This window comes from Terrapene carolina, unplaced genomic scaffold (assembly GCF_002925995.2).
Source record: "Terrapene carolina triunguis isolate 2854851 unplaced genomic scaffold, T_m_triunguis-2.0 Scaffold33911, whole genome shotgun sequence".
NCBI classification, from domain to species: Eukaryota; Metazoa; Chordata; order Testudines; family Emydidae; genus Terrapene; species Terrapene triunguis.
In genome coordinates, this window is record NW_020698262.1 from 2,516,054 (window position 1) to 2,530,966 (window position 14,913).

Genomic DNA, 14,913 nt, shown 5'->3' on the forward strand with positions numbered 1-14,913 from the left:
CGCGCCCCCCGCCGGCTCCGGCCAGGACGGCAGCCGGGACGCCGCGGCCAGCACACCCCCCGGCCCGCCCAGCTGCTCGCCGCCCCCATGGGCCCGGGACGGCGAACCGCGGCCAGTGGGGGCCGCGATCAGCCGAACGTGCCGCGTCAGCAGGTAAATAAACTGTCCCGGCCCGCCAGGGTGCTTTCCCTGGCGAGCCGCGTGCCGAACGTTGCCGACCCCTGGTGTAGATAATACTTAGTCCTGTCTTGAGAGCAGGGGACTGGACTAGAAGACCTATCAAGGTCCCTTCTAGTCCTACACTTCCATGATTCTATGATTCATAGCTGGATTATGAAGCTAGCATTAGGCTACTGAAATACTATTATGGTTTATAACATATTTTTCTATTAACCATTTGGACAATCACTCTTTTAAATAAATCATATATTTGCTATTTAGGGGAAATAGTCATAAGATCAGACATTCTAAGTTATTAATTGTCTCTAAAATACATACACACTCTAATTCAGTGAGGACAATAAAATCTGTATGTAAATTTCGGTCAAAATAAAACTCCAATTGTTGCTTTAGCTCAGCTTTCCAAAGAGCTTAACAAGGTTATTTTGCAATGTACACTGATGAACCTTATGCAAAATAGTTTAATATTAAAAATGATGGGGCTTTATTTCAGAAAACTAAGAAGTTCATAGGCCACTTTTCTGGTCAGCAATAAATGAATCAGAGTGCTTTAATAATCTCAAGTAATATCCAGTATCGTCAACGTCAAGCCTGCAACACATCTCTCTCCCAATTCGGTCTCAACATTAATCGTATTTGCAATGAAGAAATAATAGATGTGCACTCAAAACTACTAATAGAGTAAAATGCACTGTGCTCTGCCAAAGATAAACAAAGAAATAAATCTATGTTGTTTACAGCCTTCTCTTTCCATGGTATAATGGACTTTATCAATAAAACAATACAAACTTCATCAGAGAAAAATGTAGCAATTTAGGCTGAGAAGGTCTAACAACAAATGCTGTTTGCAGTAGGGATTTATTTGCTTTTTCCTCCCTTCAATAAATACTGACTATTCATCTTTATCTTTTGCTCCAATTATATAATCCATTGCGAAGAAAGCACCCCAATTAAGCAAAAATTGAGAATGGGCACAGTACACTTTCGCTATGGAAGCGTTTATATCTTGGGCCCTTTATGGCATCAATCCCAAATGAAATATTCTTACCTTTTATGCTATGTTTTCTTCTCTTAGGGAACCACAGTCAAGTCTCCCGAGTGCCTGTTGCTATCAAAGTTCTTGATGTAAATGACAACGCTCCTGAGTTTGCATCAGAGCATGAAGCCTTTTTATGTGAGAATGGGAAGCCTGGACAAGTAAATATCTCCATGTTGTTGATGCTGTGTAATTTTTGTAAATTCTCCCAGTAATCTGTCAGCAAATGTGAGTTGTATCGTATCTCCAAATTACGTAGATTTTGTCTGGAATATAATGTTGAGCTAATACGCCCTTTATCTCAAAATATTTGCCTTTGCAGATGTATGAGCTATTATTAGTCACCGCTTAGGAGAAACCTAATTACTTTATTTATAATCAAAATGATGAGGTTTGAACTAAAGATAAGTAGCTTGGGGCCTGATCCTGTAAGGTGATGAGTTCCTTAAACTCCCATTGACTTCAGTAGGAGGTCAGGGAGATCAACAGCACCTAACAAGATCATGTCCTTGATTAGGAGAAAATTATGAACCTGCCTGAATCTCTGTTCAAATGTCAAACTATGGTGGGCCTAACTCAAACCGTATGTTAGGTGAAAAGAGGTCATTTAAGAAGACCTTCCCTCTTCCTGATTCTCAGCTATGATAAATATCCATCTCATGTAGTTTGACAGTCTTTTCTGGGCAAGTTGCTTTCTTCTATTGCTCTAGAGTTCTCAGGTTTCACTTGTGTCTGGAAGCGATTTATTATGGGGCGGAAGGAGAAACCTCTGAATATATAATAAAACACCAAAGTGTATGTCACACTGGCACCAAAAGCATGGACCTTAACAATGGGTATGGATAGAGTTTTGGAAGGTTTTGGTTCAGGAATGTAGTCTCAGAGAGACACTTGGTGGGTGATGTGCATCTTGTGATTTTGGTGAAATGGACTATGGATTGAGGAAAGAAGAAGGATGCACGCCAGGAAGGGATAAGAGACTTCAAAAAGGTCAGATAAATCTGGTTATGTTTAAGAAGTGAATTCTAACTTTTAGAGTCTTCTTCAAAGTAAACCAAACCTCCAAGCATTTTCAAATGTGTCCTTCATTAGACAGAAGTATAGAGAGTTAAGGGTGAGTACATCACATGCAATTTCAGTGATATGACATAACCTTACATAAAGCGATACAGAACGGATGAAATATAATCATTTTTGTCCAGCTTGTGTTATAGAAATCCACTGTTTTTCAACTACATAATTTATTCTGAGTAGTGACATTTTAATTTTAAATAAACAGCAGCTGACAGCATGACACTAGAGTTGTTAATATGACTATTCTTGTGCCTCGTGTGGGTGTTAGGCATTAAACTCACTATTTGCCAAAATATCTTACCTGACAATAGAATCAGAAATTGTTTTATTTTAGTAGTACTGTTTGAGAACCTTTTTGTGCCAAGATTTGATTGTTGTAAAAGATCAATGTTTTGACCTCCCAGCTACTTTTTCCCCTTACTGTCACAAATGCATCATTTGAGTAGTAAACATTCTTTATAACCATTGAAAATAAGCTTATTGTAATGTTTCCTTTTAGAGGGTATTTTCTTTCCAGAGAATATATTGATATTTATACTCCCAAATTTCAGAGTGGATTTTAGATCCCCATAATCTCGGTTTCCAATATTGTGTTATGCTAATGATTACATCCTCATCTAAGGCTTAGTGACTGTTCTCAAAATGTGAGCATGTATTAGATGTAGCTTGAAATGAGAAAGATATATTCTGAATTGGTTTTAGTATCCATCTATCTCAGCATCTGTACCACATTGGAGTTGGGTGAAAAAAAATCACCATTTCTTTTTTTTCCAAAATTTTAAATTAAAAAACTCAAATAGCTGGTGGAAAACCAGTAACAACACTGACAAAATCACTTACAATTTTTTCATGAACACTTTAAAATGTTATCAGAAAAATGTAACCAGCTCTATACTGCCCTAATCACCGTAGTATCAGACTACCACAAACATTAGTAAGAGAAGAGACAGAGAATCCTATGAAATAGCAGATCCTCCTAATTCCCACACTGGGGCATGTGGCCCTGATTCTGCAACTTATTCTCTGTTTTTTGCCCCACGGCAGGTGCAAGTATCCACCATTGCACTGTAACTTACAGGAGCATGGTCTAAATTAGCAGTCTTACTACGCAGCACACAGCTCATCGAAAAATCTCAGCAAATACACTGGCTGATATTTTACTTCTTTTAGTATTCTGTGTTAAAATTTTGCAAGTAAACATATGGACAAGTCAAGATTTTCATTTTTTTTTAAAGAAACTGAAGTTGAAATAATGCTACAGCTCCAAGCCATAAGAAGGTTAATATGAGAAAGTGATGCTGTAATACGTAGTATCTAAATCCTAATTTAGCTGGGTGTTTAAAATTTTAAAGCAGCATCGTTGCATGTGAAGAAAGGGTGCAATAGCTTTATGCTACATCAGTATATTTACATTTGCAGTTTAACTTAAACCTAAGTTCAAATTGAATTTGAATCACCTTAAGGGAAAAGATTACATCTGAACCTTTTACCAAACCTTACTTGCAGTCCCTAAATATATTGACTGAACCATCTATTACAGTTCAGTTTTCCAAGTGTTCTATTTTGGGTCCTGATACAATTGAGAGTGGCAAGCGCGGCTGCTGGTGACGTGACAAAATGTATTAAAAACAGTTGATGTATAATATTGCCAGATGAATTTTCTTTGCTTTTTATTCCGAATCTGTAACAGCAAAATACAAAACTCAAAGCTGATAGAAAAAGTGTGTGCGTACATGTATACGTGTAGCTCTTTGTACATTTTACATACAATAGGAAAATACTACAAACGTCTTTTTGAGGGGAAAAATCTGATTTATTGTCAAGGCATTTTCCAACTCGATGAAAAGCAGTTTATGTCCTTAATATTATCCCTTGCTAGCTACAAAGTTCAAATTACTGTAGACCCAGCAAGCCCATAGGCCTTAGGGCCAGGCTAGTTTAAAATAGAATACAATTTTCTCAGACATTTTGTCTCTAACTTGATTCTACTTAGTTGTACTAATAGCGTGCAGTGTCAACCAGTCCCATGTGAGGGAGGGGAAGACCGTGCTCCTGGTGAAGGTGGGTTCTAGCTGCATAGTCATGGAGACGATTGCAAAGACCGGGGTCCACTTCTACGTTTCTGAGAACCTGCAGGATAGTTCAGTTGTAACCCAAAGTGTGCCTGTGATATTCTAGTCACGGGCAGGGCCGGCTCTTGGCACCAGCGCTCCAAGTGGCACTCCGGCTCCTTTTTTTTGTGCTTGGGGCGCAAAAAGCCGGGAGCCGGCCCTTAGCGGAGGTAAGCTGCGGTGGTGGGGGGCGCGAGGAGGGCCGCAGGAAGTAACCCGGGGGGGGCAGGAACTGCTCCCCCCCAGCTCACCTCCGCTCCACTGCCGCCTGCTCCCCCGAGCGCCGCTGCTCATCTTCTCCCCAGCGTGAATCAGCTGTTTTGCGGCAAGCCTGGGAGGGAGGGGGGAGAAGCGGAGCGGCGGAGGCGCGCTCAGGGGAGCAGGCGGAGCAGACGTGAGCTGTGGCGGTGGGGGGCGCAGGGAGGGCTGCAGGAAGTAACTGGGGGGGGGGAGGCAGAGGAACCGCTCCCCCTCCAGATCACCTCCGCCTCCTTCCCTGAGCGCGCTGCTGCTCCGCTTCTCCCCCCTCCCTACCACCCAGGCAAGCCTGGGAGGGAGGGGTAGGAGGGGAAATGCGGCACACCCGGGGGAGGAGGCGGGGCCGGGGATTTGGGGAAGGGATTGGAATGGGGCGGGGAAGGGGCGGAGTTGGGGTGGGGCCGGGAGGGGGGGCACAGAAACATTTTTTTTTGCTTGGGGCGGCAAAAAACTTGGAGCCGGCCCTGGTCACAGGGAGGGTTACAAATAGTAGAAACTAGACTTTAATTTTGAGAATGCTTTTCATCCCATTTTCTACCAATGCAAAGTTTTGTAATCGCATAAAACCATACTCTGTAATGCTGCTCAGCTCTGGTATGTTTTGAGTATATTAAAACTATGCTGTGCATTAAAATCATACAGAGATAGGTACATTATATTTACAAGATTTTGCTATTTACCTTTCAGTAGCATTCACTATTACTATACTGATATTCTTCTAGGAATGTTATAATTTTAGGCATCTGTGGCTTTGCAGGAATGTAATACAAGGTTGCAGAATATAACGATATGTGGTCCTCTGGGATACCTATGCTATTAATTTCAATTCAGATATGCCTGTTAGGTAAGATGTTAATTTAGTGCTCTCTTCCTTAAAACATATACATACTCAATTACATGCACAAACTTTGTTAACAGAAAATCAAGGTTGAAATTTTATGTGGAAAAATGTTGAGGAATTCAGCAACCTTAAGGGTAGCAACCTGACATATATGCATCAATAAGTCAGAGGTTTTAAAACTATCCTTTATGAACCAATTTTATTCTGTGGAGCTCCTTATTGTGCTGTTCAGAATCATTTGAAAATCCTGTGAGGAAACAGGAGGACAGGTCAACTACAAAGCAGTTAATATTACTGCACATATGTTATATGCTGAAGAAAATCCTTTTGTAATGCATACACAGAAAGGAGTAGAGTAAGGTTGCTATGGGAATGCTAACTCCTAAATTCTTGGCTTGTGCTAGTAAAATAACAACTGTAACATTTTGTTAATGCTAAGTTTTGACTATATTTTTGTGTGTATTTATAAAAAATAATTGATAACATGTGGATGAGAATAATTTCAATGTAAGGAATACGTTTCATAGGAGATTGAGAAGCATTAAATCTGTGCACAAAAAACAATGTATGTGCCCACAGATTCCACTTCTCAAATATTTCCAATCTAAATAATGACCTGAATTATCTTGCATAGTTTCTGGGAGCTGAAAAGTTCATGGCACTATGGTAGCTGGCTAGTGACTTTTAGTTCATTGAAACCCTGGAGAAGGAGAGAAATAATTAGAACCAATTCTCCCACATAACACTGGAAAGAACTACAGTTAAGCAACCAGCAAGATATTTAAATTGCATACCCATGTGATAAATTGCATTTATCATGCACACTTGAGCACCTAAATTTCACTCTGCCCACAAATAGATCTCCCCATTATGTCTTCCAATAACATTCTAAACCTCCAAGTTTCAAAAAGTCACAGTTTAAAAAAAAACCCTCGCACAACTATGTTTTGTTTCCTCCAAAAATTGGAATTCCATTCCAACCTGCACTGCTTTAAGACCCATGATCAGCAATATTCAGTCCTGAGCTAGAAACATGGTCTGATATTTTACAAACCTGCAGAGATAGAAATTGGAACTGAACACCTCTGAAAAGGGAAAATCCCATATTTGCAGTGGGACAGGCAACACTTGCTTCTAGCCTTAAAGATCCCCTGATACAATTATTTAATTGGGAGACTTTTTATGTAGTGAAAAGCTACTTTAGGTTATTTTATAGGTATTTTTGTTTCCCCTTAAGCACTATATATTTGAAGTTATGGCAGCTAAATCTTTGCAAGTGGAGGAATGTAAAAGTTAGCCCTATAAATAAAATTAGCTGAAAGCCTTCGTCAAGTCCAGTGAAGCCACAGTGACTACTGGAAGAAAATATTAGGAAACTAACAAAATATACAATTATAAAATGTGCACACCGTCAAATTACAATGTAAGCACATGTGAGAACTATGGCTTATATCACCTAGCTCAGACATACCATTCTCCCTCTCAGTTGTTTGGACCCAGCACCACTCTGATGCTTGCTGCTGCCTGGGGGCTTCTCTTTTGCGCAAGTCCCAGCAGCACCTCTTCCCCAACTCCTCCATCCCCTGCCTCTTGCTGCTGCGGACACTCTCTCTGCTCTAGGGCCATACGTGAAGACAATGCTCAGTGGTGGGGTAGGTCTGTGTCCTTAGCCCCAAGACGCTTGCAGAGAGCCTTGCCTGTGTACCCAACCCTGAAAATTGCTGGACTGGAGGAGCATCTCGCTTCATTGTGATGGCTCCTCTTGCCACAGTCCTGTTACTCTTAAATATATTTGTCTCAGGATGGAGTTTCACATTTTTAGTTGTTATTATGAGGGTTTTGTTTGTTTGTTTGTTTGTTTTGTTTGTTTTAGGGTCTGATGCTTTTGGCAATAAAAGAATAAGAGAAAAGTTTTATTGACTTCAGTGGGGAAATGAAAATTTAAATAATACTCATTAAGTTTCTGATCCTACATAATTGAATCTAACAGCAAAATTCCCATTGAGTTCAAGAGTGCAGTATCAGGCCCTGAGACCTGTGTCTAGGTCCCTATCTCTCCCTGTCTCCACTTCTTCTGATGGGGAAATATTTGGAATCAAGTAAATCTGTCCCAAACTTTAAACCCCATTAAATTCCTCTCCTACTTTTCTGGAAGTGTTCTATTCTTATATTATTCTCCCCTGTCCTTTGCAATCCCATTTGGCCTGGAGGAAGATCAGCAACTGTACCTGCAGTGCTAGCATTCCATATACACCACTGAATATGGATGTTGTGCAGAATAAGTGCAGTTGATTTTCAAATTTTCCTAACTTTGGTATTTAAAAACAACCCTCCCCACCAAACATAGCTAAAATAGCACCATATTCTGGACAATGTGCAAAGCATCCTAAGTTGAATGTGTTAAATCAAACATAGTTTTGTGGGGATTTTTGCACAAGAATTGTTAAGCATTTTATTAAAAGAAGAAAAGGTTTTGATTGTTCTTTGCAATTCCATACATTCTGAAATGGCTGGTCAAATTTTATTCTAACTTAAAAACAGAGTATCACTGTTAGGTTGATATTAGACATGCAAAATTTCACACACAAAAAGGTACATTTTTAAGAACTTTGTTCAGCTCGGGGGGCAGAGAATGGTGGTGGAGGGAGTTTTATGGCTGGACTGTTCTAGGCACATTCCTGTGCAAAGCTATATCAAACCATGAGTAGCCCAGGAGGCACTGTGCCTCAGAGGCTACCACATATGAGGAAAGGTTACAAAAAATGGGCATGCTTAGTCTTGAGAAAAGAAGACTGCGGGTGCATCTGAAAACAGTCTTCAAATATGTGAAGGGCTGTTATAAAAAGGAATGTGATCAATTGTTCTCCATATCCACTGAAGGTAGGACAAGAAGTAATGGGCTTAATCTACAGCAAAGGAAATTTAGGTTACATATTAGGAAAATCTTTCTAATTTTAAGGGTAGTTAGGTTCTGGAATATGCTTCCACGGGAGGTTTTGGAAGCCCCATCATTGGAGGTTTTTAAGAATATGTGGGACAATCACCTGTTAGAGGTGTTCTAGGTTTACTAGGTCCTCCCTTATCACAGTGGGCTGGACTTGATCACTTCTCGAGGTCCCTTCCAGCCCTACATTTCTATACGATCTGGGCAATCCACATAGAAGTTTAGGTATGTATATGGGAGGGTTCTTACACTTGTGAAAGTAGAAATCAGAATGTATCCTATATAATAAAGAATGTCCTTTTCATCAGTGAATGCAGATTTTTCAGTATCTTTATATATAGCAGGTTAATTTATAAAACCTGGTGTTGGTGATCAATAGAACTTATGTTGAGGCTGTACATTTTATGTAACCTTTTTCTATTGCAGGTAATTCAGACTGTCAGTGCCATTGACAAAGATGATCCTAAAAATGGACATTTTTTTCTATATAGTCTTCTTCCTGAAATGGTCAACAATCCGAATTTCACCATCAAGAAAAATGAAGGTAAATATAAAACGTATATAGTGCGGCACTGTATAACTTACTTTATTTCTCTTTTGCATTGCTTGGTTGACTTCCATTTACTTTACCAGTCTCACTTGAGCAATTAGAATGTGGTTTATCTGTGTAATGGTACCATAATTACACATCTTCCGCTATTTCCAATATCTGTACAATAGATAAGAAGAAAACTAAAATGAAAACAGAATTTAGATCCAGAAAATAACTCATTGGGTTACATAAAACTTGAACAGAGGGATTTAATTTGTATTATACTTCTATTGATTTTGAGATAGCAGAGAGAGAGAGAGATTGTAAAATAAATGGTTAAAACTATGCTGATAAATAAATATTGACCACACATTGGCTCACATCTAGTCAAGAACATCTAACTAAATGTTTACTAAATCCCCAAAGGGAAACACATTTTAAGCCATCTTGGTGTCTGTGTACAGATTCTGAACTACTACAGTTAAACGCATTCTAACTAGGACGAGAAAACTATTCGGTCAGCAAAGTCTTGAAGGGCATTTTGTATTAGAATTGCTCTTTTATAGCACTTCTGGAAGGGCATAGTCTCATTGTGTAATACTATAGAAGTGGAATTCATTCATGGTGGGGGGAAAAAAGAAGAAAACAAATTCAATCCATTTTACTTTTTTTGAGTAATAAATTTAGTCTGATCCTTGTTCTTGGCACACAGCTATACCTGAAGGTCATATAGTGAGAGAGCTGGAAATGATCACAATAATTCTATAAACAGTGCATTCCTAGGTATTTGTATGTCAGGCAAGGGTTTTCTTTCTCATAACATTGCATCCTGTATTTCAGTCTCTTATATCATGTTTGTGCAATGATTATGAAGGAAATCAAAATATGCTAGTTAGCCTTGTTAGTATTAATATGAAATTTTATTTGTCTGTATAAAGGAAATATTTAAGCATTTAAGAAGAAAACACCATTTTCATACCAATTGCTATTCTAGCTGTAGCAGCCAATGAAGTATGTTGGTACTGCTTTGATAAATATGGCCTTATACAAAATAAATTTCTGAACCTATTTAAAAATATCATGGTTTTCGCTTTTTGGATATGTTTATTGTAGCATTATTCACTCTAAGTTTATATATATTCTTATGAATGTATCTTTACAAAGGAAATTAAAGAGTCTTTATAGGACTGTATTCTTAATTAGTACTTTCATTATAGAAAATAAAGTGACTAAAAAAACCTTCTTCATAATCCCAAAATCATAGAACACAATTTGAATTAAGTGCCCTAAATATGAAGCTCCCATAAACAGTGGATTACCTTCCACAGCACGACAGAATAAACAAAGGTTTTTACATTTCTTTTTTGGAGCGTAGACTATCCGCTCATACCACTAATTAACCTTCCTGCTCCAATCTATTACCCTTTTAATATTCACTCTTGCTCCCAACTGAAGTCAATGGCAAAATTCCCATTGACTAGCATGGGAGAAGGAGTGGAGCCTTAATATTCTTTTCAACATCCCACTCTTGTGTACAATAGAGATACTGTTTTATAATTAACATTTTAATAATAATCATCATAATAAATCCACTACACTTTTTCTTTCTATAACAAATCCACACCCATTAAGGAATAAATGTTCGCAAATTCCATGTGAGGATATATAGTTACATCCATCTTTTTCTGCCTAATAACATTATTCCCTTTAAACATACTTATAACATACACCCTTTAAGCATGTTTTATCAAGACTGTTACGCTGTTTAAAACAGTCCAATTTTTGTCTGCTAGAACAAATCTTCCCTTGTATAGGAAGGATTCTTGCCAAATCCAAAATTGGGATAATATAGCTGAGGTGAGGCAAGGTGTCATGTCACAGAGGATATGTCTATACAGACTCATGTTAGTGGGGTTCAGGCTAGCATGCTAAAAATAAAAGTGTAGACATTGCTTTGGCTCCTGAGTTCTGAAGTCCACCCCCGTCCCTTGGCTTCAGAGCCTGAGCACCAGCATGAGCCGGAAAAATCCAAATTGCTATTTTTAGCATGTTAGTGCGAGCTCCATAAACACAACTCTGTCCACCCAGGCTGCGAAACTCACTCCCAGCATCTATGTGGACAGAGCCATAAAGGCTCCTTACATAGTCAAGCCACTGAATCATCGATGCTTAAGGATGACTTATAAAATGTTCTCTATCTTCACAATCAGCATGACTGATTATGCCTGATGAATTTACTCTATTGTTCCTGTAAAATTCAACTCATTGGTCCAAATTCTGCTTTTGGTGTAATAGTGCAAGTCAGGAATAGCTTTGGTGACTGTTAGGGTATATGACTCCTTCCGTTATACAAGGCGCTGGTGAGACCTCATTTGGAGTACTGTGTGCAGTTCTGGTCTCCTATGTTTAAAAAGGATGAATTCAAACTGGAACAGGTACAGAGAAGGGCCACTAGGATGATCCGAGGAATGGAAAACCTTTCCTATGAAAGGAGACTCGAGGAGCTCGGTTTGTTTAGCCTAACCAAAAGAAAGCTGAGGGGGGATATGATTGCTCTCTTTAAATACATCAAAGGGATAAATACCAGGGAGGGAGAGGAATTATTTCAGCTCAGTACTAATGTGGACACGAGAACGAATGGATATAAACTGGCCGTGGGGAAGTTTAGGCTTGAAATTAGACGAAGGTTTCTAACCATCAGAGGGGTGAAATTTTGGAACAGCCTTCCGAGGGAAACGGTGGGGGCGAAAGACCTCTCTGGCTTCAAGATTAGGCTAGATAAGTTTATGGAGGGAATGGTTTAATGGGATAACGTGATTTTAGTCAATTAGGTAATAAAGTGCCATCGCTGGTAAAATGTGGGTCTGGCTAGAGAATCTTGCCTGTATGCTCGGGGTTCTACTGATCGCCATATTTGGGGTCGGGAAGGAATTTTCCTCCAGGGTAGATTGGCAGAGGCCCTGGAGGTTTTTCGCCTTCCTCCGCAGCATTGGGCAGGGGTCACAAGCTGGAGGATTCTCTGTGACTTGAAGTCTTTAAATCACGAACTGGAGACTTCAACAGCTGAGTTAAGGGAAAGTGGGTGGGTCAGCTTTTGTGGCCTGCATCATGCGGGAGGTCAGACTAGATGACCATAATGGTCCCTTCTGACCTTTAAGTCTATGAGTCTATGAGTATTTCCCGAGCATTACTGAATGTGGAATTAAGCCCAGTGTCTCAGTGACTTCTTAAACTACAAATGCATTTTTTTAAATTATAAAGTTACTACATTTGTGTTTTCCTTTTCTTTATGCTTATTTAATTTCTTTTTGAGCATTTCTTGCCTTTCTCCATACTCTGTGAAGCACAATGCTGTGCAAAACCACCACTTTTCTAGGGTCTTTCTGAAACTGTCTTACTCTCTAATATTGCTTCCTTTGTGCTGCACTGGCATTTTTGGGATTGGCAGACACCTTTGTACTTGAAGGAGCAGTAGTTTTAATTGATCTCTTCTCTTGGCACTAGCACTCAACCAATGCAGTTTGACATCTGTTGTGGAAATCAAAGCTGAGTGGTTTTGTTTCTGACGGGCATATTTTCTGGCCCAAATAATAAAGAAAGGCTACATACTAGTACCGGCTTGAGTTTGTTCTTGTAACATACTTACAAAAACCTCTGACTATCAATTCACTTTAATTCATCCCCTTTGGGCTAATATGCCTTTTAAGCCTTCCAGACTGTCACCAGGTGATCTAACAATTTGTGAGCTATCTTAACTGTGCTGCATAGGTGACAAGTGATACTCTAATAGGCTAAAACCTGCCTTTACTAAATGCTTTTAATTGACCTTTTGACATAATGTTGGGCCTTCATTTGCACGCCGCAAAACACTTTTTTCCCCACAAGACTACATTATGTGTTACAGAAATTGGCCAGTGTTCATAGCTACATTCTGTTCCTGTGAAATGATTTACAGGCACCATGACAAGATTTTTTGTATTTTCTATCTGGTAAATTTGCATATTTACAATCTCTTCCATAGACAAGACATCCTGAAATAACTCACTGGGACCTCTACTGCCTTTTTGATGGCTAGACTAGCAAAGTAATCTTGAACATCATCAGGAACCTCATGCATCTCGCTAAAGCCCATAGAACATCTCTCAGAAAACAATATGCAATGATTTTCTTCCATTCAGTCTGAGCCCAAAACTTCAGTTCCTGAGTATGTTTTCTTATCTCCTGTGTCACTGAATGGGTTGATAATTTTTAAATTTAGCAAAATGTGCTACTGCTGGTCACAGAAAACCACTCTCTAGAACTGTGATGCAAGCAGAGTTGATCATTCTGTTAACTGACCAGATGTATAAAACCCTTCTCTCTCCATCAGATTGGGACTTGAAAATCCTACTTAGTTAACACATAATCAGGTCACCCATTCTTACAAACCATGTGGCAACATCAGTCCAGGTACCCAACCATGTGAGTCAAGGACAGATCCCATATTTGGCTACCTGGAGCTATATGGCCGCACAGTTGCTAATTATGAGTGAAGTGATTGATTATCTAATTTTTGCATGTCTTTGTATCTGGTTTTGGATGGATGAACGAAATACCGTGAGTAATGCTGTTCTTGCATTACTTCTGACTGCCTCCAAAGCAAGAAATGCTGAAAATAATCTCAGGTGAAAACCTGATTTTGTAAGATGTCCAGGCAAACAAAGATGTTCAGATAGATTTGGATAAACTCTGACAATGTATCTCAACCCTTAGAATGGTTATCCATTTAGGGCCAATCTAAATGGCCCACCAGTCACTAATTCTGGCACAGAGGTGGATAACGAAATGCCACCAATTATTTAGGAAACTGAGAAGGAATTTTGTAGCCTTGCGGCACCACTAAACTGAAATGAGACCTGTGAAAATGAGGCTTTGGAATTTGATTTATAGTATTCTGATAAAAGCGTGATATGAAAAATGTAACTAGAAGCCTAGTGCTAGCACATGAACTTTTTCTTGTATTTATAACATAGTATATCGTATATAACTTTCTCTTGTATTTATAACATAGTGTATTGTATATGCCATTAAGCAACCCCTGTTCTGATTATCCCTATTGTTTGATCAGTCAAGAGCAGAGCCTTATGAAAAAAGACAGTTTTCCCAGGCATTCAAGTATTGTTTGCAAATGCAAATTGCAATTTTCATTCTAAAACTAGCAAATGTATGTTTGCCATTAACTGGTAAAACTTCAAAATGTTCCTCAAATGGCAAATGTGTTGTGTATTGAAAATATGCCCGGATCAAATAGTCCCCAGATGTCCAGGGCTGCAGAGGCTCTCCTGGAAGAGAAAATGGTACATTTTCACTGCATCAATGAGAGAGTACATAGTGCTAAACTCTGCTGGGACCCACCAAGGGGCAGTAGTGAAGAGAATGGGCAAGACAAGGGAAAACCTGCCCCTCTAAGCACAGAGGGGACCACATCAGGGGCATACATTAATACTCTGAAAAAGCTCAACAGACATTCCATGCTCTTGATGAGAAGCCCAGAATCTGGACCAAAGTGAATATTGATGCAGGCGTAGTGAATAAAACCAAGAGTATATATTTATTTACTTTGCTTTTAAATTGAAGCATCATATGTACTCTAATGAGAAACCTTTCTGTGGTGTAGCTTATTCCTAGCAAAATTAAATGTTATAAATGCCATTCTCAATTTCTGGGTAGCCTAAGTACAATACTTATTATATATACAATCAATATTGTATCTAGACTCTCACACTTATGACTACATGCACCATTTTCTCTGCTCATACATACACACACACACACACACATACACACACACACACACAATTATCAGTGTGTGTGTCTGTACATGTACACAATATTTTCCAAAATATTCATGCTTAAAAGTGCAATATTTTGCTCCTTGGATTGAACAATTTTAATCTG

General features: G+C 39.1%; 1 protein-coding gene across 2 annotated transcripts in view; it reads left to right on the forward strand.

Moving 5' to 3' along the window:
- Positions 1–14,913, forward strand: part of LOC112116863 (cadherin-8) — a 182,031-nt gene that overhangs the window by 137,985 nt on the left and 29,133 nt on the right. The window contains exons 8-10 of one of the 2 annotated variants that reach the window (XM_024214595.1): positions 1,256–1,377; positions 8,118–8,138; positions 8,880–8,988. In XM_024214595.1, the coding sequence (XP_024070363.1) occupies positions 1,256–1,377; positions 8,118–8,138; positions 8,880–8,988 (252 nt within the window). Of the gene's footprint in view, positions 1–1,255; positions 1,378–8,117; positions 8,139–8,870; positions 8,989–14,913 lie in introns of both variants that reach the window. The other variant, XM_024214594.1, reaches the window with a different exon arrangement.